Raw genomic sequence first — 25603 nt, forward strand, 5'->3', positions numbered from 1 at the left:
GCCCGGATAACAAGCCTGGGGAAGACGCAAAAATGGTGATTTTTGTCCAAATTTAAAAATCCCACTTCTACTCTCACCTTAACTCAGAAGCATTGCAACCACACAGATGCAGGCTACAGAATTCCTACAGGGAATTCTAGGGAAACCACTGTGAGCTGATCTGACACTCCAAGCTGCTGTACCATGAAGCATGGAGATTGCACACTGAGCACAGCTAGGAAAAAAGAAGGAGAAAGCAGGGAAGGGCTGAAGGGATGAGATGGACAGAGGACACGACTGCTATGTGTACCTTCGTGAAGGTGGTGGAGCCGGAGGCCATCAGAATTTGACGCACGCGGTTGTGGAAGCGCTGCATTGACTCATCATCCACACGCAGGAAACACTGAGCCGTCCGCTCTTTAGTAACCTAAATCACAAGCTCAAGGTTAACTACCTCTGGAAATGCCAGAGGAATAAGAAACAACTCTGACCACCATTAAGCCCTAGCCTCCCAGTAAGGCCCAGCGGATTGATGATGAAAAGATGTGCCACGTCTCTCACCCCTCATCCTTGAGGATGGAGGTGGGCCTACTCCCACCATCCGGCCCCACTCCAGACTGTACCTCGTTCTGTAGGTTCCAGACCCCATCCTTGTGGGTGAACTCCTCATAGCTGGTTCGGCACTTAGGCAGGATGCGGCACTCAAAGCCACACATGTTGAACAGCAGGTTGGGGTTGTCCTTACTGTACACGGACACGAAGCTGTTCTCCCACTGGACTGTCGTCACTGAGCGCGGCAGGCGGTTCTTGATGTCCCAGAACACTGCCCGACCCCTGCCCACAGAGCGCACAGGGTCACGTCCGAGCTTCCCTTCAAAGGCCAGCCAGACTGATGACGTCCCGACAGAGCACACCCTCCCACCTAGGACACCCCTCATCAGTTCCCTTTAATCGTCCTCTGGTCCCTCAAGCTGACACTCTTCCAGCTCCCACAGCCCCAACTTAGACTCACAGGTTGACATCATGCTTCATGAGGCGCATGCGGGCGTCTCGGGGCCAGCACTTCTTGTTATTGTAGCCAACGATGTTTTCGTTATTGGGGTCAGGGTGCTCTGTCAGGTAACGCTGGATCAGGTCCCGAGCCTCATCTGCTGTGAACCTACACAGACAAGGTGAGTAGCTGAGGCCCAAGGACACTGGGATCTCGTGAGGCCTACGGCTCCACCCCAATCCCCACCCTACTCACAGGACCTCATCCCATTTCAGAGCACCAACCCGGCAGCAAGTCAACTAAGGGACAACAGCTGCTTCAGAAGCTGGGCATGGACCTCAACACCCTGTAAGGGTAAGACTCCAGGCAAGTCCTCACCTGAAGAAAATATGGATGCGATCAATGTATCTGCAGAAGAGACGGATGGGGTGGGCAGCCTCGGTGGCTATGTCTTGGAAACTGAGAAAATCATTTGGCATCTGAGGTGGCCCGGCCATCTCACTGGCTCGGTGCAACCCCAACACAAGCAAGTCCATCACCAGGCCATAGTACTGTACAATGAAAGAGGCAAACTGCAGGCCTCTGATGATCCCATATGAATTTGTATGGTTCATGTCCTAGAAAGAAAGACAATTCTTAACCACAGCCAAGTCTCGGGGTTTTCAGGGCCCATTCTCTTTTGCCTTCCCCCCACCAAGGAAATCCCAACTCAGTGGGCCAGACCACCCCCTGCCTCCATAATTCCTTGCCACCCTGCCCCAAGACACACCTTGTAATTGATAACGACGTTGTTCTTGGCTGTCATGTAGTCAGCTATATTGTGGTCTACAATGAGACGCAGCAGCCTATTGAGCAAGGTCAAGTCAATCTTCTCATACATCTTCTCAAATCGTGACTCCAGCATGACATTGCACTCGCCCTCGCTTGTCTCCCACACATCCTGCAGGTTATTGATGCCTGAGGGGGGAAGAAACACAAAGCTCTAGCAGGTTAGAAATTCCCTTTCAGGACTAGTGCCTACAGTAGCCATCACATTCCTATCCAGATCATACGACCACTCCATTCATTCACCTGGACTGCTAGCAGAGTCAAATTGCTCAGTGTAACATCAACACCATTTCTTTGGTACCAGGCATCAAGAGAGTAAATTAATTATGCTACCTGGATGAGAATCTCAATGTAAAAATCAAGGCATCTGCCTTCCTTTTACCTTGGCACCACTTGTAAACAAGCAGAGGCGGCGGTTCTGTGTCTGCAGGCTTGATCCAGGGTGGAAACAGGCGGCGCTTGTCAGCTTCGTACCACAGGTACTGGTCCAGGTAGGCATCAGTGATCTTCTCCAGTGGCTCCACATCATACACTGGCACAAGGTGGCTATAGAGGTCCATGAACTCAATGCCCACCTGTGGGACAAGTAAGCTGGCTCACACCAACCCACCAAACACCCTGGGTGCCATGAATGAATCACACAGCCAAAAGAAAATATGTGGGGCATCTCACTCACTTCTTTAAAGGCTCTCTGTGTGAGGAGGTGACGCTTGATGCGGGACAGCGCCTCATGGGGGTTGTCATAGGCCTGCTCGATCAGGCCTAGCTCCTCCCTCTGGGACTGGTTTAACCGAGACTTCACACTGACAAGGCAGAAGAAAAGGTGAATGAGGGCACTTCCTTAGTGGTCCAGTGATTAGGAATCCACTTGCCAAAGCAGGGGACATGAGTTCAATCCCTGGCCTGGCCAGGAATATTTCACATGCCATGGGGGTAACTAAACCCATGGACTGTTTACTTCTGAGCCCGAGCTCCAGAGCCCATGCTCCACAAAAGAAACCACCATGATGAGAAACCCACACACTGCAAGTAGAGCAGTCCCTGTTTCCTGAAACAAGAAAAGGCCCAAGGGCAACAAAGAAGACCCAGTGCAGCCAAATATTAAATTTAAAAAGTCTGAATGGGAAAACCAAGAGGAAGCCATCCCCAGAAAGGCCTTCTTTGGACTCTAAAGATGATGCCACTCTGCGTCCATCACCTCCCTACAGGAACCGTCTACTCTACTCCTCACCTGTAAGCTTCCTTGAGCCGCTCCAAAGCCAAGATCAGCAACTTGGTGTCATGCTTGTAGGAGAGCGGGGGGAAGGGGATGGGCGAGAATCTACGGCTTTCCAGCCAATGCACAGTAGTGGTATACACTGCCACAGCTTCCTCTGCTGTGATGTAAGGACCGTCCTGCAAGGTGGACATGAGAATCAGCTTCCCACTGCAGCCTCATCCCACCAGGGCCAGACATGGTCCCAACTTTAGTCTGCCCTCCTGCTCACCCCCGTGCCCCTAGCCCAGCCTACTCCGCCTAACCTTTAGGTAGTTGTGCTGCCGCTCCTGTTCTGCCTTCAGGTAGAGCCGAGTCAGGCGGCCCAGGTTCTTTTTGCACACAGTTTTGTCTACAGTGGCCCCGCGGCGGATGCGTTCTCGGTTGTAGTGGGCAGTGTTGGTCCACCAGTCCGCCTTGGCCTTCACATACCGAAGAATCATATTCTCTATCGGTGTTGGCAGCCCAGGGACCTGAAAGAGCAAAAGGCACGATGAAAAAGTGACAGGGGCTAAAACAGTCCAGGGGTGGTAATCTCCAGGCCCCTCCATGAGCCGGGGAGACCACCCACCTTCCAGGGAATGTTGGCCTTCCAGCAGCGCCAGGCCTCGCTGAGGTGCTGCAGGATGGTCCGGGCCTTGTTCTGCTTGATCCCCTCAGGCATCATGTCCAGGATATCATGCATCACAGCGGCCCGAAGTTCAAGGTCAAAATGCGACTCCACTCGCTGCTTTGTTACTGTCTTGGCCACCCCCTTTGAGTGCCGGCCTAGAAGTGAAAGTGGTTAAAAGCAAGACTTGTAGTTCCTACTAAAGTCTCTGCTTTCATGTCCGTTGATAACCATGGTTACAGTGAAATCAGTAAGCATGAATAAAGCCCAGCACATGCAAGACACAATATGTCTGAAAAGATTCACAACAATTCTTCTAAGGCATTTCCATCCTGTAGATGCTCGCTGGCCTTAAGGCCCCACAATGAAGCCCAAGAAAAGAGAACACTAGGTCAGATTCATTAGATACTGGGCCTTAGAGGTGATCCGACAGGAAGAGATGCTCAGTCTCAAACAAGGACAAGGGAAGGATCAGGAGCACACGTGACCTCTATTCTTGAATGGGAGAAGTCAGACATGGAGAAAACCACTCACCTTCAAACTGCCGGGCCAGGAGATTGCCCAGCCATCGCTCCAGCAAAGGGGTGATGCCACGCATGAAAAACAGCCAGACCCGCCAGCCAGCAGCCCAGAAGCCACAGCCAGGGCCCTTCCCTACAGGACCCTAGGATCCCAAGCAAAGGTCAAGAACACAAGTTAGTAATTCATTCAGACAACAACAGAACACTGGGCAGAGGTGGAGCAAAGAGCACAGGTATGGCAATAAAGGGGGAAAAAAAAGCAAACTCTTTTAAGATCTCAATATTTAAAATGGAGTAAATGAAGAAACCAGCAACTGAGATTTTCTATTTAGACGCTGTTAGCGTCCGGGGAGAAGTGTTGAGATCTACAGAACAGCAGTAATAACACTCAGAGCCTCTCTCCAAATAGGTCCTTGGAAAGAACCCTGACCGATGTAAAGACTAAGATGGATCTGAGAATAAGAGTACACAAGGGCAGGCTCCTACCGTGTTGAAGCGGTAATAGATTAGGTGCTTCAGGTCCTTGCACATACGAATCTGCCGCATCAACTTGTATTTGTAGCGGTACATGCCCGTCAGCTGCCCCACATGGGCGAAGATATACTGCAACCCGTCTGCCAGCTGCAACATAGTGGCCCCAGCAGGCTTTAAGCTAGAGCCAGCTCCATGATCAGCCCAGACTTCACCCAGCTTCCCCACATGGGGCAGGGCCTGGGGATTCCTAGCCTCACCTGGAAGGCATCCACATTGCCCAATCGATATTGCACATGACTGTCCACCACCAGCTTAGTTAAACGCAGAACTTCTCGACACAGGTGGAAAGCATTTCCAAAACGAGATTTCTTTCTTTCCTGGAAAAAATGCCAAGGACAGAAACAACACTAGTCAGAAATGCTCTGGACTAGATGCATGCCCTCCCAAGAGGCCAGGGCAAAACCAGTCCATCCCTCAGCCCAGTGCCCTCTTAAGGTCCAATGCAGGTACCTTGGTGGTGAGCGTCTTAACAGGTTTAAGGTTGAAGTTGTAATCCAGGTGCAAATAGTTGAGGTTCTTACGGTGAATGAGGAGGTTGAGCATGTTGTAGCCCTGGCGGCAAACCTGTAGCCCCACCTCCACCCAATCCAGCTTGGTAGACTGGAAGAATTTGGTGGCTTTGAAGGATCGGAATAGATACCTGGGATGGGAATAAGGAGTGAGAGTGAGCCTCCTGATCACCTCTGGAACAGAAGGCTGAGCAGAGCCCCAAGGGCACCTCACCTCTTCTTTTGGGCTTTCGGGGGCCGGTGCTTCAGGGCATTCAGCACATAGTACTTAAGCAGCTTCTGGTAGGAAACCCTCACTTTCACAGGCTGCCCAGCAGGACAATGCTCCCGATACCTGAAAAAACACACCCATTAGAGCTTGGCCCACCTCTCCCTCCAGCAGCCCTGCTAAAGGCTGTATGCCCACCCTTAAAGCTGGAGTCTTTAATCCTATACATCCACTCCTCTCCCCAGGTAGAAGCCTTACCAGTTCTTAACAAGGGGGATGTCTAGGGCCCGGCGAGTGCGACCAGAGCGTAGGTTGAAGGGCCGGGGGGCCCAGAGCAGGGCGATGCCATTGGCTGTATTGTCTGTGTAGAGGGGTGTGTCCTTCAGAAAGGGCTCCACAAACTCTGGGAGCTCAAACTCCTCATCATCATCTGGCAATGGTTCCTGGCTCTGAAAGAAGAACCCCCAAGGGTTTAGCTCCCGCTGAACTGGGCAGAGACCTGGGATGAGAGAGAAACTCTCTGGGGCCAAACACAGTGGCTACATCTACTATGGAAACTAGGCTGCCTGACAAGAGAAGCCCTGAAGAGCCAGAGCAAAGGCGGCCAAGGGAGCAGAGAACAGGGCAGGGCCAACTGGGCAAATAAGCAGCACTCCTCTCACCCCAACTGGCTCTCTACCAAAGGCCTCCCAGAGGAGCCCCCAATACCAGGGAGAGGTAAACATGCAATCACCTCCTGTCCAAGCTCCAAAAACTGGGCCTGGGGAAGGAGATCTATTTACGTTAAGAACATGATGGAACATGAATCAACATCAAAAACACTGTGCCAAGTATAAGAAGCCAGCCATAAAAGACCACATACTGTACAATTCTATCTATACGACATGTCCAAAATAGGCAAATCGATAGAGACAAAAAGCAGATTAGCAATTGCCTAGACATGGACAATTCAAGGGAAATAGACACTGACTACCATGGGTGCAGGGTTTCTCCCTGAGGAAACGAAAATGTCCTAATAACTGTGGTGATGGTTGCACAGCTCTGTGAATAAGCTAAAACCACCGAATCATACACTTTAAATGGATGAGTTGTGTGGTAGTGAATTACAGCTCAAAAAAAGGATTTAAAAACACACTGGAGAGACTTCCCTGGCAGTCCAGTGGATAAGACTTTGCACTTCCAATATAAGGGACGCAGGTGTGATCACTGATCAGGGAACTAGATCCCACATGCCACAACTAAGGCCTGGTACAGCCAAATAAATAATAAACAAAATATTTTGAAAAATAAAAAATTTTTCTAGAAACAGACCAGAATAAGATTAGAGTCCCAGAGGAGAAACAATAAAGCCCAGATGGGTCATCACAGAAACCAAGATAATATCAATTACTTGGTTTGAGTCAAGTGTCAAACTCTCACATTACAGTTCCCCTCTTACAGCTCGAGGGGAACACTTAAGGATGGAAATCATGTCTCCCTCTAGCTGAACTTTCATCTAGTCATGCTTCCGCCCAGTCAGGAAATCTCTCTTGAAGAGCTGAGCATGTCCCTTCCTCTCACCTTGACAGAGTGTCTGTGGGAAATTGGGTTGATCAAAGGGTCAAAGTAGAAAGCTGGCAAATCAGGATCCTCAGTTTTGATGAACACAACATTAGGAGTGTGGTACCTGCAATGAAACAAGAGCCAGCCAAGGTTCTCCTCCCGGGCCCACCTGAAATGCCTGCCACCCCTTTCACCCAGTTGGGCTCCAGCTCTCTCACCAGGTGAGGTGCACGTGGTGCGGCAGGTTGTTGTACAGGTAAGGAAACGCGATCTTGTACTCGGTGCGGATAGGCTGCCGGATGATGATCTTGTTAATGTCATTGAATTCATTCCAGTCTTCATCCCTAGGGCACAGAATCAAGGGTGAGCAGCTGGGTTGGGCAGTTTGGAAACTACAACGGGATCTAAAGGATCAAGATTAGATTTTACAATGGCTGTTTCATATTGATGTTGGGCAGAAACCAACACAATTCTGTAAAGCAATTCTCCTTCAATTAAAAAGTAAATTTAAAATTTATTTTTTTAATTTAAAAATACTCTACTCTCTCCAACTTACTGTAGGTTGATGTCTCGGACAAGAGGCTCAAATTTGGGGCCTCCAGGAATGGCCATATTAAGTGCCTTGGATGTAAAAAAAGCCTTCAGATCAAACAGATAGAAGTAATTGTCATCAACCAAGTCTGTCAAGAGCTGATTGGCCAGGCGGTAGAGAGTAGACATCATAGGCAATGTGAACTGCCAGCGCTGATAAGTGGAACCATTTACATACCTAGGAAAAAAAGAGAGGCCCATGTAAGTCCAAGTAGGTGTACCAGCTAGCCAGGTCATGCTACCTACTGGTCTCACAGGACCCCCTCTGGAGTTCCAAACCCTCACAGGAGTGGTAACTCCAACTATCACTTACTTCCGGCTATCCCTTAATGGCTGGTGGTCATAGAACCAGTCCAACACAGGGGCATCCTCCTCAGGGTCCAGCTCTAGCTGAATGGCTTCCAGTGGCTCAACATCGAGGATATTGTCAGCATAGTCCAAAGGTGGCTCCTCATCATCAAAAGGGGGGAAACGCATCCTCTTGAAATGCCTCCTGTCTCTTTTTTCCCGACGCATCATAATCCACATTGACCTGGAAGTCGACAATGTCATGCAACCATTTCTGCATAGTGCCCCCTCAACTGCCACCACCAAACCCCACATTCCAGTCCTTCTCACCCCCACTGGGAGATGTAGACAGGTTCAATGACCCAGGGGATCTCATTGACAAAGGAAATGGCTCCGGTAATGTGGTACAGCACAGGCACATCCCGAATCTGCTCCCAAGGCATAGGCATGTTCTCCAGGAGCTTGAGGACTGCATGCGGCATGTACTTGAGGGCACTGTAACAACAGGAAGAGAGATGATTAGAAATGACAAGGTGTTCTGCTACCTGAGCCATGCAGAGAAGTAACAAGGTATCACATTCCACACAAAACTGGCCTTACAGTCTAAACTCCTAAACATAGTACACAGGCCCTCTGTCACCAGGAACTCTGCCTCCCCACCTCCAACAGTGCCACCTTTTTTCTTAAACATCACTGTCCCACAATACTGGGTTTCAGTCCCTCTAAATCACCAGCGATCTCCCTAAAAACAGCTTTTAAGCTATCTCACATTCTATTCTCTGTACCTTTCACTAAATAATAAAATATTCACTACACTTTATTTTAACCATTTGTCTGTTATGTCAGTAGGCCATAAGCTCCAGAAAGGCCGTTACTTCCCGATCATTGCTATATCCCTGCCACCTAGCACAGTTCGCAAATACTTTTAAAATAAACACAACTTCCATTGCTGTCTTGGATTAGTTCATTAAGTGGCTAACACTTCTGTGTAAAAATGAAAAAGGATCTGCTAAGGTATTTGTACCTGTACTCACCCACCTTGGGAAAACAAAAGTATACAAAAACCTCAGGACGTAGCTACCCTGGAACCTGAAAATTCTTGTCACTTAGGAGTTACAGGCAACAAGAATGTACAGGTGTCCTGCTCTGGGCTTTACTTCACTCAAATATAGAGATGTCTTATCATTGTATCAACAGGACAAATTAAAAACTCCTGTCCCAGATCAGGGAAAAGAATCAGAACAACAAAGAACATAACTGAGAACATCCTACATTGTTGGTAGTAACATAAATTGTTAGTCACTAAGGAGATTATGGAGGTTCCTTAAAAAACTAAAGAACAGAGCTACCATATGAGCCAGCAATCCTACTCCTGGGCATATATACAGAGAAAACCATAATTTGAAAACAAACATGAAGCCCAGTGTTCACTGCAGTACTACTTAAAACAGCCAGAACATGAAAACAACCTGAATGCAAATCAACAGATGAATGGATAAAGAAGATGTAGTACATATACATTAATACAGTGGAATATCACTCAGCCATAAAAAAGGAAATAATGCCATTTGTAGCAACACAGATGGACCTAGAGATTGTCATACTGAGTGAAGTCAGACAAAGAAGAAGAAATATCGTATGACATCCCTATATGTGGAATTTAACAACAAATAGAATCTACATTGCCGGGAGAAATAACAACCTCAGATACACAGATGACACCACCCTTATGGCAGAAAACAAAGAAGAACTAACTAGCCTCTTGATGAAAGGGAAAGAGGAGAATGAAAAAGTTGGCTTAAAACTCAACATTCAAAAAAAAAATTCAGAAAAAAAAAAACAAAACTCAACATTCAGAAAACTAAGATCATGGCATCTGGTCCCCACCACTTCATGGCAAACAGATGGGGAGACAATGCAAACAGTGAGAGACTTTATTTTCTTGGGCTCCAAAATTACTGCAGATGGTGACTGAAGCCATGAAATTAAAAGACGCTTGCTTCTTCGAAAAAAAGCTATGACCAACCTAAACAGCATATTAAAAAGCAGAGACATTACTTTGCCAACAAAGGTGCACCTAGTCAAGGCTATGGTTTTTCCAGTAATCATATATGGATGTGAGAGTGACTATAAAGAAAGCTGAGCACAGAAGAATTGATGCTTTTGAACTGTGGTGTTGGAGAAGACTCTCGAGAGTCCCTTGGACTGCAAGGAGATCCAACCAGTCAATCCTAAAGGAAATCAGTCCTGAATAGTCATTGGTCCTGAAGCTGAAACGCCAGTACTTTGGTCACCTGATGTGAAGAACTGACTCACTGAAAAAGACCCTGATGCTGAGAAAGATTGAAGGCAGGAGGAGAAAGGGACAACAGAGGATGAGATGGTTGGATGGCAGCACCAACTCAATGGACGTGAGTTTGAGCAAGCTCTGAGAGTTGGTGATGGACAGAGAAGCCTGAGTGACTGAATTAAACAACAAATGATACAAATGAACTTTATTTAAAATGTATAGCCACCCAGATGTGCTGTGTGAGAACATTAAAAGTCCCAAAATGACAGCAGCTCTCCAGGACTGAAACATAAGAGACAAGAAGGAAAAGGGACCAAATTCCAAATGAAGTAATTCCAGGATGTTCCTTACCCCAAGTACACCCTTTTATCATGCCGAAACTTCCTGTTGGTCATGTCTCCATGGTCTCGGATGATCTTCCTGACATGTTCTGGAGGCATGTCTTCCTTCTGTGCATCCACAAATCCAAACTTCCGCTTTTCCGCATAGCGCTTGGCCTGCAATTGCTGCCATTTTCGGGCTGCAAAAACACCTCAGTTTAAAAGACCTGCACATCATTAGCTTAATCCCACCCCCACCTCTCATCCTAAGCTGAGCTTCTGTCAGGATGACTGACAGAGGGTGGGCATCCAGAAGGAACACTCCTGACAAATTCTCTTGTCAACTTGCTCTGCTTTACTTTTTTTTATCTTTGCCAGCTATTTATCAATGCCTAGTATTTTTGGTACAACTAATTAAATCTTTTTTTTTAAACTATCTATGTTCCTTTGCAATTTAAACCCTGTAAGGGAAAGGGTTTTGTCTGCATCACTATTGTATCCCCATTGTCTGGATCAATGCCTACAAGTAATAGGCACTTAAAAAAAAAAAAAAAGGATGGTTTCAGAAACTCGATTCGATGAAAAAATAAATGGGGGCTAATAAGTGCACTAACATCTAATGTTTTGACACCTGACAAAACAGGGAAAGGGGGCAAACCCGCTGCGCGCAGGCGCACACCGGCACACCCGCCCCCCCCCCCCCCCCCCCCCCCCCGGCGCCGCTCCCGTATGCTTTCTTCACCTTTCTCCTGCAGCTTCTCCTCCGACATGTAGTCTGGCAACGGGGCTAGAGGGCCAGGCACCGGGTTACCCGGCCCTCGGTAAGGAAATACTCCGGCCATGCCCGGAGAATCTGGGGAGCAGCGGAAGAAAAAAAATTAACGAACAGGGCCCAGGCCCTCAAGAGGGGCCGCAGAAACACGTCGAAACCCCCGCCTGCAGTTCCGCCTCGCTCAGAGTGCGCCGGCCCAGTCCGTCCGGCCGCTCAACCCCACCCTAACCTCCCCTCCCGCAGCCTGGCCCTTACAGTCCGCCACGCACCCCTACAGCCCCTCACACAGACGGCCGCTTTTCAGCAAGGCAATGGCGGCAAGCCTACGTCCGCTCCGCGTTCCCAAAGCCAGGAAGTACGTAACCCAGGTTCAGCGGTTGACCCAATAGGCGCCAAAGTACTGAGGCGGTTTGGCGAACTCACCAATTAGAGTTGGAATTCGGGCAGGAAGGGGCGGGACCAAGAACGGAAGTATTGAGCGCGAGGGGGTGTGGTCGGAATGGATGCAAGCCCCTCCTTCCGCTTTTTTGGAACAGTTTCTAGGGCTTCAGCGGCTAGTGACCCGAAAGTGAAAGTGTTAGTTGCTCGGCCGTGTCGAATTCTTTGAAACTCCACGGACTGTAGCCCGCCAGACACTTCTGTTCATGGGATTCTCCAGGCAAGAACACTGGAGTGGGTTGCCATTCCCTTCTCCAGGGGCTCTTCCTGACCCAGGGATCGAACCGGGCCTCCTGTATTGCAAGCAGATTCTTTACCGTCAGAACTACCGGGGAAGCAACTTTGCGACTCGTCTGGGGCCACTGGAAACCCAAGCTTCCAGAATTTTAATCAATTTGTCGAAATTTGGGGCTTCCCAGGTGGCTCAGTGGTAAAGAATCCGCCTGCCAATGCAGGATTGGCAGGGGACACGGATTTGATCCCTCGGTTGGGAAGATCCGCTGGATGAGGAAATGGCAACGCACTCCAGTATTCTTACCTGGAGAATCCCATGGTCAGAGAAGCCTGACGGGCTACAGTTCATGGGATCGCAAGGAGTCAGATACGACCGAACACGCATGCACGTGGAAATTTGAACTTTGCTCTGTGTCTAGGCTTCTGTATTTAGACTTGACGTGCAGTATTAGCTCCGAGTCAGTCAGTCTTTTGTTCATGCGTTCAGTCGTTAATTCAGCCATCCTTTATTGAAGGCTCACTAATGTATCAGGGGGGTGGGGAGAGGGAAAAGCCAACCACAAGGAGCTCAAAGGTAGCCCTGAGGTAGACAAGAACCCAAGCTCTTGTGATGCTCTGCGATAGGAATCCTAGGGGAGGGTATTTAACCCTTTGTTGTCAAGGAGGAGTTAGTCAATGAACCGTCAAAAATAAAAGGTGGTGGGGAACTACATTGCAGAAAATTTTTTCCCCCTCCCTCTTCATTGCTATTTTCTGTCTCTGGCAACCCTATGGAGTGCATAATGAATACCCTATAACTGCTTCTTAACTCAGGCTCTTTAGTTATGTCTTTCTGCTTGAATTGCCCTACATCTTGCCTTCCTTGTTTTATGTTTCATCCCTCTTGCTCCATTTTTGGTAACAACTTTGAATCTGACTTAGATTAGTTTGTTCAAACACTCACCAAGTTTATTGCGGAGGATGCAGAGGACTTGTAATCCTTACAGCTTCTTCATCTAGATGGGAATTTAGGACTCACAGGAGAAAGTGACACCTATGCAAAGGAGAGTCCAGGCCATTGCAGGCTGGTGTGAAGGTTTACGTAGTTCAAAGAAGAGAGGAGCAGTATTAGAGATGTGTTGGAGATGGGTGATATAAGGGATTTGAGGAGGTGAAGAAAGAGAAAGGAAAAAGGAATCCCAGGTGGTGGTAATTGCTAAGGTTAGAGTTTGGAAAGAAAGAAACATGGCATTTTATGAAAGCAACCAACAAATCAACCTGGCTGCAATAGAAAGTCCAGTATCATCTTTATTATGTTCCTCATCGTCAGTGTCATGAAGTCCTTAGAACTTGTATAAGGTTCACTGTGTGCCAGGCACTATTCTAAAACCTGCTAAAATTCTAATATCGTCTGTTTTAGTTAATGGTATTGTACCAATGTCAGCTTCCTAGTTTCGATTGTCCTACTACTGTTATGTCCTGTTGCTATGTAAGAAGTTCTCAAGTGGGTGAAGTGTACACAGGGACTCACTGTACTATTTTCTAAATGGCCTTATTGAGAAATAATTTGAATTCCAATAAGTTCACCTGTTTAAATTATACAATCCAATGGCTTTTAATATATTTACGGAGTTGTGCAATTATCACTACCTATTTCTGAAACATTCTCGAAAGAAACCATGTACCTATTAGCATTCACACCCCATTTCTTCCCACCTCCTTCTCCTCAGCCCTTCAATTCAGTCACTCAGTCATGTCCAACTCTTTGAGATCCCATGGACTGAAGCACACCAGGCTTCCCTGTCCATCACCAACTTGCAAAACTTACTCAAACTCATGTCCATCGAGTTGGTGATGACATCCAACCATCTCATCCTTGTAGTCCCCTTCTCCTCCCACATTCAATGTCTCCCAGCATCAGTGTCTTTTCCAATGAGTCAGTTCTTCACATCAGGTGGCCAAAGTAGTGGAGTTTCAGCTTCAGCATCAGTCCTTCCAATGAACACCCAGGACTGATTTCTTTTAGGATTGACTGGTTGGATCTCCTTGTAGTCCAAGGGACTCTCAAGAGTCTTCTCCAACACTATAGTTCAAAAGCATCAATTCTTTGGCGCTCAGCTTTCTTTATGGTCCAGCTCTCACATCCATACATGATTACTGGAAAAACCATAGCTTTGACTAGATGGACCTTTGTTGGCAAAATAATGTCTCTACTTTTTAATATGCTGTCTAGGTTGGTCATATCTTTCCTTCCAAGGAGTAAGCGTCTTTTAATTTCATGGCTGCAATCACCATCTGCAGTGATTTTGAAGCCCCAAAAAATAAAGTCTCTTGCTGTTTCCATTGTTTCCCCATCTGTTTGCCATGAAGTTGTGGGGCTGGATGCCATGATCTTAGTTTTCTGAATGTTGAGCTTTAAGCCAGCTTTTTCACTCTCCTCTTTCCCTTTCATCAAGAGGCTAGTTAGTTCTTCTTTGCTTTCTGTCATAAAGGTGGTATCATCTGCATATCTGAGGTTATTGATATTTCTCCCAGCAATCTTGATTCCAGCTTGTGCTTCATCCAGCCCAGTATTTCACATGATGTACTCTGCATATAAGTTAAATAAGCAGGGTGACAATATATCCAGTTGTGGATGTGACTGGTGATGGAAATAAAGTCTGACAATGTAAAGAGCAATATTGCATAGGAACCTTGAATGTTAGGTCCATGAATCAAGGCAAATTGGAAGTGATCAAACAGGAGATGGCAAGAATGAACATCAACATTTTAGGAATCAGTGAACTAACATGAACTGGAATGGGTGAATTTAACTCAGACGATCCATCATATCTACTACTGTGAGCAAGAATCCCTTAGAAGAAATGGAGTAGACGTAGGGTAAAGGAGTTAGAGAAGGCAAGGTTTGGAAAAAGAATGAGACCGGCACTTTCCAGGAACAGATCACCTTTGATGAGGTGAGAAGAGGCAGCAGTCAGATTAGTGAGCTGCTGCACTAACCCAAGAAAAGAGTAAGTATATTAGGCATATATGTGGAACTGTACTGTCTTAAGGGGGCCTGTTCTTATCCAAGGTTGTTCGGAGTAGTTATCTCTTAAACGGCTGGGGCAAGGAATTCTGGAGATCGGCCAGAGGCTGGACCGGCTGGGAGCTGGGTGTAATCAACCTTAGAGTCCATTTTTTTTCTTTGGGTGAGAGTTCTTTATTTTGCATAGAATGGTGGAGAGGACCTGGAGGGGAGTTTTAACTCCAGGCTATTTTGAGCCATGAAACTTTCCTTCAGTAGTCCTCATAGTAAACAAGAGTCTGAAATGCAGTACTTGGATGCAATCTCAAAAATGACAGAATGATCTCTGTTCGTTTCCAAGGCAAACCATTCAATATCACAGTAATCTAAGCCTGTGCCCTGACCAGTAATGCTGAAGAAGCTGAACAGTTCTGTGAAGACCTACAAGACCTTCTAGAACTAACACCCAAAAAAGATATCCTTTTCATTATAGGGGACTAGAATGTAAAAGTAGGAAGTCAAGAGGTACCTGGAGTAACACACAAATTGGCCTTGGAGTACAAAAGGAAGCAGGTCAAAGGCTAATAGGGTTTTGCCAAAAGAACACACTGGTCATAGCAAACACCCTCTTCCAACAACACAAGAGAAGACTCTACACATGGATATCACCAAATAGTCAATACCGAAATTAGATTGATTATATTCTTTGCAGCCAAAGATAGAGAAGCTCTATACAGTCAGCAAAAACAAGACCAGGAGCTGACTATGGCTCAGATCATGAACTCCTCTTTGCCAAATTCAGACTTAAATTGAAGAAAGTAGGGAAAACCACTAGACCATTCAGGTATGACCTAAATCAAATCCCTCCTCAGCCCTAGACAAATACTAATCTACTTTTTGTCTCTATAGATTTGCCTGATCTGGACATTTCATATAAATGGGATCATAAGATAGTGACTTTTAGTGAAACAGATCTCCAGCCCAGGTTGGATGCATGAGACAAGTGCTCAGGGCTGGTGCACTGGGAAGACCCAGAGGGATGGGATGGGGAGGGAGATGGGAGGGGGATTAGGATGGGGAACACATGTAAATCCATGGTGATTCATGTCAATGTATGGCAAAAACCACTATAATATTGTAAAGTAATTAGCCTCCAACCAATAAAAATAAATGAAAAAAAAAAGATAGTGACTTTTAAACTTTTATGACTGGCTTCTTTTACTCAGCATGTTTTTGAGTTTCATCCTTATTTTAGCACATATATGTTTTCTTTGGAAAAATGTCCTTTCAGATCCTTTTCCTGTTTTAAAATGGAGCTGTCTCTATGTATTCAAGGTACAAGTTCCCTGTTATATATATGATATGCACAATTTTTCTCCTGTTCTTTGGATTATCTTTTCACTTTCTGGATGATATTCTTTGAAGCACAGACATTTTTAATTTGCATGAAGCCTAACTTATCAAATCTTCTACTGCTTATGATTTCGGTGTCATATCTTAGAAATCATTGCCTAACCCAAGTCACAATAGTGCAATCCTATGTTTTCTTCCAAGAGTTTTATAATTTCAGCTCTTACCTATTTATGATTCACTTTGAATTCATTTTTGCATGTGGTATGAGGTAGGGGTCCAAATTCTTTCTTTTGCATGTAGATATCCAATTGTTTCAGCACCCTTTTTAAAAAAGACTACTCTTTGTTCTTTGTCAAAAATCAACTGACCATTTGTTTGTTTCTGAACTCTTAATTCTGTCCCGTTGAGCTATATGTTTATCTTTATGCTCTCTCTGCTATTTTTGCAACTTCCATGTGAGCCTAAAAAGTATTTCAAAACAGTTAATAAATCAGCTAACTTAATCCTCAAAACAACCTTATGAAATAGATATTATATCTCCATTTTACTGATGAGAAACCCAGACTCAGAAAGGTTGAGTAACCTGCCTTGGGGCACTTGATTAATTGCATAAACTATGTGTCAGGCTCTCTCTAACTTATATGCAACTGTTCATTTAATTGTCACAATAATTCAGTGAGGTAGGTGCTATTATTTAGCCTCATTTTGTAGATGAACAAACTGAAGCTCAGAGAAACCGAGTTTCTTGCTTAAGGCTGCACAGACAGCAAATAATAGAGATGGTAAATAATGGATCTGAGGCTTGTGGGGTGTTTTTTTTTTTTTGGCTGTGTTGTCAGAATCTTTAGTTGCAGTGTGCAAGCTCAGTAGTTGTTCTGCAGCATGTTGGATCTTGGATCAAACCCACGTCCCCTACATTACAAGGTGGATTTTTTTTTTAATTTATTTATTTTTTTCGGTCTCAGTCCGTTCTCAGAACACGCTCCATCACCTAGTTCCCAGAACTCAGATTGCGCAGTGGTCACGTCATCATCGACCAGGGCTCACAGAGCGGCAGGGGCCACCCTAACCTCACCCAACCTTAGCCTACCTGCCTCCCCCTAACCTCCCAGCCCCCGGGTCCCTGGCCCCATTTCGCCTGACACGTTTTCATAATCCTCTCAGGCTCCGGGCCGGCGGCGCAGCCAGCCACGGGGCCCGATCATATAAGGAAAATACTGAGGCCTCATCCGGGGGCTGCATCGTGGACCCGGGGGCGCCCTGTCCCCTATGCCACTCGCTACACCCACAGCTCCCAACCTCCCTGCCCCGCTTCGCGAGCCCGGACCTCCCGGGCGAGTCCAGCTGCCCGGGGCCTCCCCCTGGGCTGTTCTAAGGTGGATTTTTAAACACTGGACCACCAGGGAAGTCCCTGGAACTTCTGTTCTTAACTGTACTGCTATATCATCTTCTATGTTCTTCTCAAGAAACATAAATGATACAGATGAGAAAATTGGGGCCAAATCAAAGCTGGTCTTGAATTCCACACAGAGTTTTTACCTAATTGCCAACGTTTTCCAAACTTTTTCTTTTAGAGATGAAAAACACTTGTGCCAACAAAATTTGCAAATGAAGAAACTAAGACTAAAAGAATTAAGAACTTCTCTTAATGTCTTGTAACTGTTCAAACACAGTGTGTCTTGAGTTAATCTGTGAAGTTCAGTTGAGTAGGAAAGTGACCAACCAGAAACAGATCAGAACAGAAAATATTAGCTGCCATTGTTATTAATTGCAGCCAAACCAGTCTCCTCATTGTTTAAGAAGTTTAAAACTGGACTTGGAGGGAACTATGGGTCATCTAGGTCAGTGGTCCACAGCCTTTTTGGCACCAGGATCAGTTTCATGGAAAACAATTCTTTCACGACCCGGAGTTGAGGGGAATGGTTTCAGGATAATTCAAGCACATGATATTTATTGTGTGTTATGTGTGTTAGTTGCTCAGTAGCATCTGACTCTTTGCGACCCCCCAACCCCCTGTCGCCCCGCTTTGTGACCCTGTGGGCCATAGCCTGCCAGGCTTCACTGTCCATGGGATTTTACAAGCAAGAATACTGGAGCGGGTCAGTTCAGTTCAGTCGCTCAGTCATGTCCGACTCTTTGTGACCCCATGAATCACAGCACGCCAGGCCTCCCTGTCCATCACCGACTCCCGGAGTTTACTCAAACTCGTGTCCATCAAGTCGGTGATGCCATCCAGCCATCTCATCCTCTGTTGTCCCCTTCTCCTCCTGCCCCCAATCTCTCCCAGCATCAGGGTCTTTTCCAATGAGTCAACTCTTCGCATGAGGTGGCCAAAGTATCGGAGTTTCAGCTTCAGCATCAGTCCTTCCAATGAACACCCAGGACTGATCTCCTTTAGGATGGACTGGTTGGAACTCCTTGCAGTCCAAGGGATTCTCAAGAGTCTTCCCCAACACCACAGTTCAAAAGCATCAATTTTTCGGTGCTCAGCATTCTTCACAGTCCAACTCTTACATCCATACACGAGCACTGGAAAAACCATAGCCTTGACTAGACAGACCTTTGATGGCAATGTAATGTCTCTGCTTTTTAATGTGCTATCCAGGTTGGTCATAACTTTCCTTCTAAGGAGTAAGCGTCTTTTAATTTCATGGCTGCAGTCACCATCTGCAGTGATTTTGGAGCTAAAAAAATAAAGTCTGACACTGTTTCCACTGACATCTATTTGCCATGAAGTGATGGGACCAGATGCCATGATCTTAGTTTTCTGAATGTTGAGCTTTAAGCCAACTTTTTCACTCTCCTCTTTCACTTTCAGCAAGAGGCTTTTTAGTTCCTCTTCACTTTCTGCCATAAGGGTAGTATCATCTGCATATCTGAGGTTATTGATATTTCTCCTGGCAATCTTGATTCCAGCTTGTGCTTCTTCCAGCCCAGTGTTTCTCAAGATGTACTCTGCATAGAAGTTAAATAAGCAGGGTGACAATATACAGCCTTGATGTACTCCTTTTCCTATTTGGAACCAATCTGTTGTTCCATGTCCAGTTCTAAGTGTTGCTTCCTGACCTGCATACATGTTTCTCAAGAGGCAGGTCAGGTGGTCTGGTATTCCCATCTCTTTCAGAATTTTCCACAGTTTATTGTGATCCACACAGTCAGAGGCTTTGGCATGGTCAATAAAGCGGAAATAAATGTTTTTCTGGAACTCTCTTGCTTTTTCGATGATCCAGTGGATGTTGGCAATTTGATCTCTGGTTTCTCTGCCTTTTCTAAAACCAGCTTGAACATCTGGAAGTTCATGGTTCACGTATTGTTGAAGCCTGGCTTGGAGAATTTTGAGCATTACTTTACTAGCGTGTGAGATGAGTGCAGTTGTGCGGTAGTTTGGGCATTCTTTGGCATTGCCTTTCTTAGGGACTGGAGTGAAAACGGACCTTTTCCAGTCCTGTGGCCACTGCTGAGTTTTCCAAATTTGCTGGCATATTGAGTGCAGCACTTTCACAGCATCATCTTTCAGGATTTGAAAGAGCTCAACTGGAATTCCATCACCTCCACTAGCTTTGTTCATAGTGATGCTTTCTAAGGCCCACTGGACTTCGTATTCCAGGATGTCTGGCTTTAGCTGAGTGATCACACCATCGTGATTATCTGGGTCGTGAAGATCTTTTTTGTACAGTTCTTCTGTGTATTCTTGCCACCTCTTCTTAAGATCTTCTGCTTCTGTTAGGTCCATACCATTTCTGTCCTTTATTGAGCCCATCTTTGCATGAAATGTTCCCTTGGTATCTCTGATTTTCTTGAAGAGATCTCTAGTCTTTCCTATTCTGTTGTTTTCCTCTATTTCTTTGCATTGATTGCTGAGGAAGGCTTTCTTATCTCTCGTGGCTATTCTTTGGAACTCTGCATTCAAATGGGAATATCTTTCCTTTTCTCCTTTGCTTTTCGATTCTCTTCTTTTCACAGCTATTTGTAAGTCCTCCTCAGACAACCATTTTGCCTTTTTGCATTTCTTTTCCATGGTCTTGATGGAATGGTCTTGATCCCTGTCTGCTGTACAATGTCATGAACCTCCGTCCATAGTTCTTCAGGCTCTCAGTCTATCAGATCTAGTCCTTTAAATCTATTTCTCACTTCCAGTGTATAGTCATAAGGGATTTGATTTAGGTCATACCTGAATGGTCTAGTGGTTTTCCCTACTTTCTTCAATTGAAGTCTGAATCTGGAGTGGGTAGCCATTCCCTTCTCCAGGGAATCTTCCCAACCCAGGGATTGAACCCAGGTCTCCTGCATTGCAGGAAGATTCTTTACCATCTGAACCACCATTAAACATCAGATCCTGGAGTTTTGGGACCCCTGATATAGGTGAAGGAGTCTTCTGGCTTCAAATACGCAAGTGGCAGTCTAGGAACACAGAAGAGAGGTTGAACCATCAGTTCATGAGAAAGCCAGGAGAAAGAATCAGTACATAGAAAAAAGAATAACAGAAAAGTGATGAGGAAGGCTGGAGAAACACATGGTCTGGAATAAGAAAAGGCCTGAAAAACCCAGGGAAGGCACAGCTGGAAAAATTGAAAGAGGCACACAGGAGGGAAAACTTTCAAGAAAAAGAAACCCTCGGTCATGTGAAATGATGTACGAAGTAGAAGACTGAGAAAGGATACAAGATCGATAAGAGTTTTCTGACCTAGGAGAGCAGTGTCATAAAAATAAGGGGATAGGAAGCTTCTCAGTTGCCAAGGAGGATCATGAAACAATGGAGGAAATGGGAATCCACCATTCATTTGAAAATTTGAACATGAAAAAAGACAAGAATTTAAACCAGAAGCAAGATGGTGAAGAGAAATTGAGATGAGAAAGAAGGTAGATTAGAATCATAGAACCAACAAAGACATAAGAGATTATCGTGCCCAAACTCCTGTTCAATGCAGTATGTCTTTGCAAAGTATACTTGACACTGAAAAGATTTCATTCTACAAAGGCTTAATGCACACCTCCCGGTGCTGGCCTTGCCAGGGTGCCCAGATATAGAGGAGAGCAGACCAAACAGAGGCCATATGTGATGGGAGCTTGTATTCTAGATGGGAACACAGATGTTAAATAGCTGGTTATACATTTAAGATTTTCATAGTTTTTGTTGTTGTTGTTGTTCTACCAGTTTATTGCTACCAACCCATCTCCCTCCACCCTCCTCAAGCGTGCGTGTTCAGTCATGTGACCCCATGGACTGTAGCCCACCAGATTCCTTTATCCATGGACTTTTCCAAGCAAGAATATTGGAGTGGGTTGCCATTTCCTTCTCCAGGGAAGATTTTTAGTTTTTACGACGTTACAAGAGGCTTATAGAACTTGTTCCAACGGTTTGTTCCAAAGCACAGCCAACAATGCTCCCTCTATTTCTCTCTCCCCAAAAGAAATCATTTTTACCAATTTTAGCTGATTATTTTGGCCTGTTTTTCCATTTCACCAAGCAATAAACTTATATTGCTATTTCTCAACTTTCTACTTTGAGGCATTATCTACTCACTTTCCACTGTACAAAATGAAGATCCTGGGAATTCTCTGGCCATTCAGTGGTTAGGACTTTGTACTTTCATGCCGGTGAGGGGTGGGGGACAGGTTCAGTCCCTGGTTGGAGAACTAAAATCCCGCAAACCCACAGAGCAACCACACACACATAAAAAAATGGAGCTCCAACTCTCCCCTTAGCCTCTCATGTGCTTGTATGTGCTTCCCACTACCCCATACTCCCAATATGATTGTAACTTTAGTGAGATTAATAATCAAGGGTTCCATAACTGTGCATGCAGTAGTAATAGCTAGTCCTTATAGAGCACTTACTCTGTGTCAGGAACTTTTCTAAGCACGTTAACATTAATTCATTTAATTCTCCTGATAATCCTATTACTTGTCCTTCCATTATACAAATAAGGGAACTGGGGCACAGAAAGGTCAAGTAACTTGCCCAAGACCATGTAACTAGTAAGTGGAAAATCTGGGATTTAAATCCAAGTATTCTGGCTGTAGAAGCCAGGACCTATTGTACCCACCCTGGCTTTCTGTGAAGGACTCAGCAGTACTGGAGTGAGTGCCCAGCCTCTGAGATGCTCAACTATTCCCTAAGTTTTCAAGTACAGTCCTACCTCCTAGGCAGACATCGCCCTTTTGCTAAGGATCCAGGCTATAGGGAGGGAAACTGCACCTTCCTTCCCTCTTCCCCAAAGTTGTCCTCTCTCCCTCCCCTCTGTCAAATGCAGTCACTTCCAGCTGGCTTCTATCGTCACTACTATATATGAAGTTAAAATGTAAAACAAACACGGTCCAGTGGTTAGGACTTCACCTTCCAATGCGGTGGGTGTGGGTTCGATCTCTGGTCAGGGAGCTAAGATCCCATGTGACTTGTAGCCAAAAAGCCAAACCAAACCAAAACATAAAACAGAAGCAATAGTGCCACAATTCAATAAAGACTTTAAAAATGGTCCACATTAAAAAAAGCCTTGAAAAAAATAAAAACAGTTACACACAAAAACTTTATTATGCCTCTCTGTTCACAGGCACCCACAGATTTGCAGCTTACTTATTCAAGTAGTAAACTTTGATTACATTTCCTTTTCTAAGCAACTGTTTATTTTTCCCATAGTTAGTAGCTGTATTTGCTTAGTTCTTTGTTGTTTTTTTTAATGGATTCTTTGCCAACTCCTGCTCTGGCTGTTTGTTAGTTTTTAAATCTGTTTTAAAATGTTCAGACATATAAGGTAGTCTATCAATTTCACCTTCCCCTGCAAAAAAAGTCTTTCCCAGAGCTTCATCAACTGCTGCAGCATATCCAAGTTTCCCTCTCTATTTGTTGTATAGCTGTCTTCCTAGGATCCCCTTTCACCATCAGCCTGGGAAGTCCTATCTTCTAAGTTGGATCTCCTGTTTTCTATTAATATGTCTGGGTCTTCTTTCTTGGTTGACTTCCTTATTTTGATGGAGTGTATTTTCTAGTGACTTTCTGAGAAGGATTCATGGTAGATAAATGTTTTTAGACTTTGCATGCCTGAAAATACCTTTATTTTGCCCTCGTACTTGATTGATGGTTTGACTGGATATCTTATTCTATTTCCTTCAAATTTTTGGTGAAGTTGTTTGATTGCCTTTTAGCTTCCAGTGTGGTGTTTAGAAGTTTGATGTCATTTTCATTCCTGGTGTTTGTATGTAACATTTCTCTCTTCCCCTCTGAAGCATTCATCTCAATGTTCTGAAATTTAATTCTGTTGTTGCTCAATGTGAATCTGTTTTCTTTCACTCTTCTGGGAATTTCAATGACCCATCAGTATGGCAACTCATGTTCTTTGGTTTTGAAATTTTTCTTTCATGATTTCATTTTTCTTTTCTGTTTTTCCTTCCTTTTTCTCAGTTTTCTCTTTCTCGTCATTATTTTGATGTTGGGTGTCTTGGACGGGTACCATGATTGTCTCATTTTTGTCCCTAATATCTTCTTTCTGGGAGATTTTCTCAACTTTATCTTCCAACTCTTCCATGAAGTTTTCATTTCCAATATCACACTTCTAAATACTCTTTTAATTCTGACTGGATTTTAAAAAATTATGGTAGCACATTATTTCATGCTTACAATATATTCCCTTATCTCTCTGAGGAAAATAATGAGTTTTTCTGAAATTTTATTTTCCATGAATAGTCTTTGCTGTGTTTTCCCTTGTTTTTCCCATTCTACATTTTTCATGTTAGAGGCTTTCCTCAAGAGCTCATAATCAGTCCTCCTATTAAACTTGTAATAAGCACTTCCAATGAGAAGTGAGAATGTATAAGATAAAGGGGGTGGAGTAGAAGGAAGGGAGCCAGGAAGACGGAAACAGGGGAGAATGGAAAGCCTATCAGGCATTGGGCATTGTCTGCACAAGGTCCTGAGAAAGGAAGGAGCATGGCACATTTTATAAACTGAATAAAGCAACACAAAGAGTGACACAGAGGGAGTTCCCTGGCAGTCCAACGATTAGGACTCAGCACGTTCACTGCCAGGGCCGGGTTCAAATCCTGGTCAGGAAACTAAGTCTCATGGCAGGGTGGGAAAAAAAGAGGTGGGGGGAGTGAAACAAAATACTATGGGGCTTCCTTGATAGTCTAGTGGTTAAGAATCCATCTGCCAATATAGGGAACATGGATTCGATCCCTGGTCTGGGAGGTTGCAACATACAGAGGGGCAACTAAGCCTGGGCACCACAATTACTCAAGCCCATGAGCCCTAGATCCTGTGCTCCCCAACAGGAGAGAAACCACTGCAATGAGGAACCTGCACATGGCAACTAGAGAGTAGCCCCCATTCACCGTCACTTGAGAAAGCCTGCCAGTGATGAAGACCCAGCACAGCCAGAAATAAACAAATCTTAAAAAAAAAAGACAGTACCACAAATCTGGACAGTAGACAAGGGTCACCATGCAGAAGCCTACAGGTCATATCATAAATTCTGCCTCTATCTGAAAAAGGAGGAACACTGGATGTATTAAGCAGAGAATGACATGATCCAATTTGCATTTTAACAACCATAGACTGATCACTATGTGGAAAGCAGTCACCAGGACATCATCATGTCACCTAGGGTAGAGATGATGGTGACTCCAGCCAGGGTGGGATAAAAGAAATGGAAAGGAATGAATGTGAAAGCCATTCTGAACTCGATGATTAATTGGACATGTGTGTGTGGGGGAGTGGGATGGCTTGAGGTTGATTCTTAAGTTCCTGTCTTAACCAGTGAGTTGATGGCAGTGTTGTGCACAGACCAGGAACACAGCAAAGGGTGCAGGTCTGGGAGGAAACATCTTGGACAAGCCCTTGAATGTCAGAATGCAACAATCCCTTCCTCAACATGTCGTCAGGTCATCCTCAGTCTGTGGATGACCCATTTCTACATCCCTTACCTCTGGTTTCCCTCCTCTGGGTGACTTCTACTTTCTCAATTTCCTACCTTAAAAATTTTTTTTTAATTGTTTGGCTGTGCTGGGTCTTAGTTGTGGTATGCGAGATCTTTGATCTTCATTGTAGCATGCGAACTCTTAGTTTCGGCCTCTGGGTTCTAGTTCCCTGACCAGGGAGCAAACCTGGGACGCTTGCATTGGGAGTTCAGAGTCTTAGTCCCTGGACCACCAGGGAAGTCCCTCAATTTCCCACTTTAATGATATCCTCCCTGTATCTCCCTGTAGCCTGGTCTCTGTCTTGTTTACTCACTGTTACATCACCTATGTTCCAAACACATAGTAGGACCTTCATAAATACTTGCTGAAAGGAAAAATAGAGTGGTGTGTGCCAATCATAGTCAGAGCCACAAAATAAAATGGCACATTTTCGTGGATCCT

The 25603-nt window shown here is 45.1% G+C and overlaps 1 protein-coding gene and 2 non-coding genes across 4 annotated transcripts in view; all 3 read right to left on the minus strand.

Moving 5' to 3' along the window:
* The window catches only part of PRPF8 (pre-mRNA processing factor 8), a 32536-nt gene extending 20900 nt beyond the window's left edge, over nt 1-11636 (minus strand). The window contains exons 1-24 of one of the 2 annotated variants that reach the window (XM_043903347.1): nt 11508-11636; nt 11209-11319; nt 10498-10666; nt 8187-8351; nt 7882-8100; nt 7534-7746; nt 7196-7321; nt 6996-7101; nt 5694-5884; nt 5442-5561; nt 5169-5358; nt 4916-5035; nt 4671-4805; nt 4198-4327; nt 3625-3821; nt 3320-3526; nt 3030-3193; nt 2475-2601; nt 2181-2373; nt 1740-1927; nt 1349-1587; nt 992-1138; nt 603-813; nt 290-406 (exon numbers count right to left, since the gene is read on the minus strand). In XM_043903347.1, coding sequence (XP_043759282.1) covers nt 290-406; nt 603-813; nt 992-1138; nt 1349-1587; nt 1740-1927; nt 2181-2373; nt 2475-2601; nt 3030-3193; nt 3320-3526; nt 3625-3821; nt 4198-4327; nt 4671-4805; nt 4916-5035; nt 5169-5358; nt 5442-5561; nt 5694-5884; nt 6996-7101; nt 7196-7321; nt 7534-7746; nt 7882-8100; nt 8187-8351; nt 10498-10666; nt 11209-11308 — 3774 coding nt within the window. In that variant the 5' untranslated portion in view covers nt 11309-11319; nt 11508-11636. Of the gene's footprint in view, nt 1-289; nt 407-602; nt 814-991; nt 1139-1348; nt 1588-1739; nt 1928-2180; nt 2374-2474; nt 2602-3029; nt 3194-3319; nt 3527-3624; nt 3822-4197; nt 4328-4670; nt 4806-4915; nt 5036-5168; nt 5359-5441; nt 5562-5693; nt 5885-6995; nt 7102-7195; nt 7322-7533; nt 7747-7881; nt 8101-8186; nt 8352-10497; nt 10667-11208; nt 11320-11493 lie in introns of both variants that reach the window. The other variant, XM_043903348.1, reaches the window with a different exon arrangement.
* Nucleotides 11637-17205: 5569 nt separating this feature from the next.
* On the minus strand, nt 17206-17288 carry LOC122695885. The gene has a single exon (XR_006341622.1).
* A 74-nt stretch (nt 17289-17362) lies between these two features.
* On the minus strand, nt 17363-17505 carry LOC122695905. The gene has a single exon (XR_006341641.1).
* Nucleotides 17506-25603: the final 8098 nt, after the last annotated feature.

The sequence above is a fragment of the Cervus elaphus genome, chromosome 5 (assembly GCF_910594005.1).
Source record: "Cervus elaphus chromosome 5, mCerEla1.1, whole genome shotgun sequence".
NCBI classification, from domain to species: domain Eukaryota; kingdom Metazoa; phylum Chordata; class Mammalia; order Artiodactyla; family Cervidae; genus Cervus; species Cervus elaphus.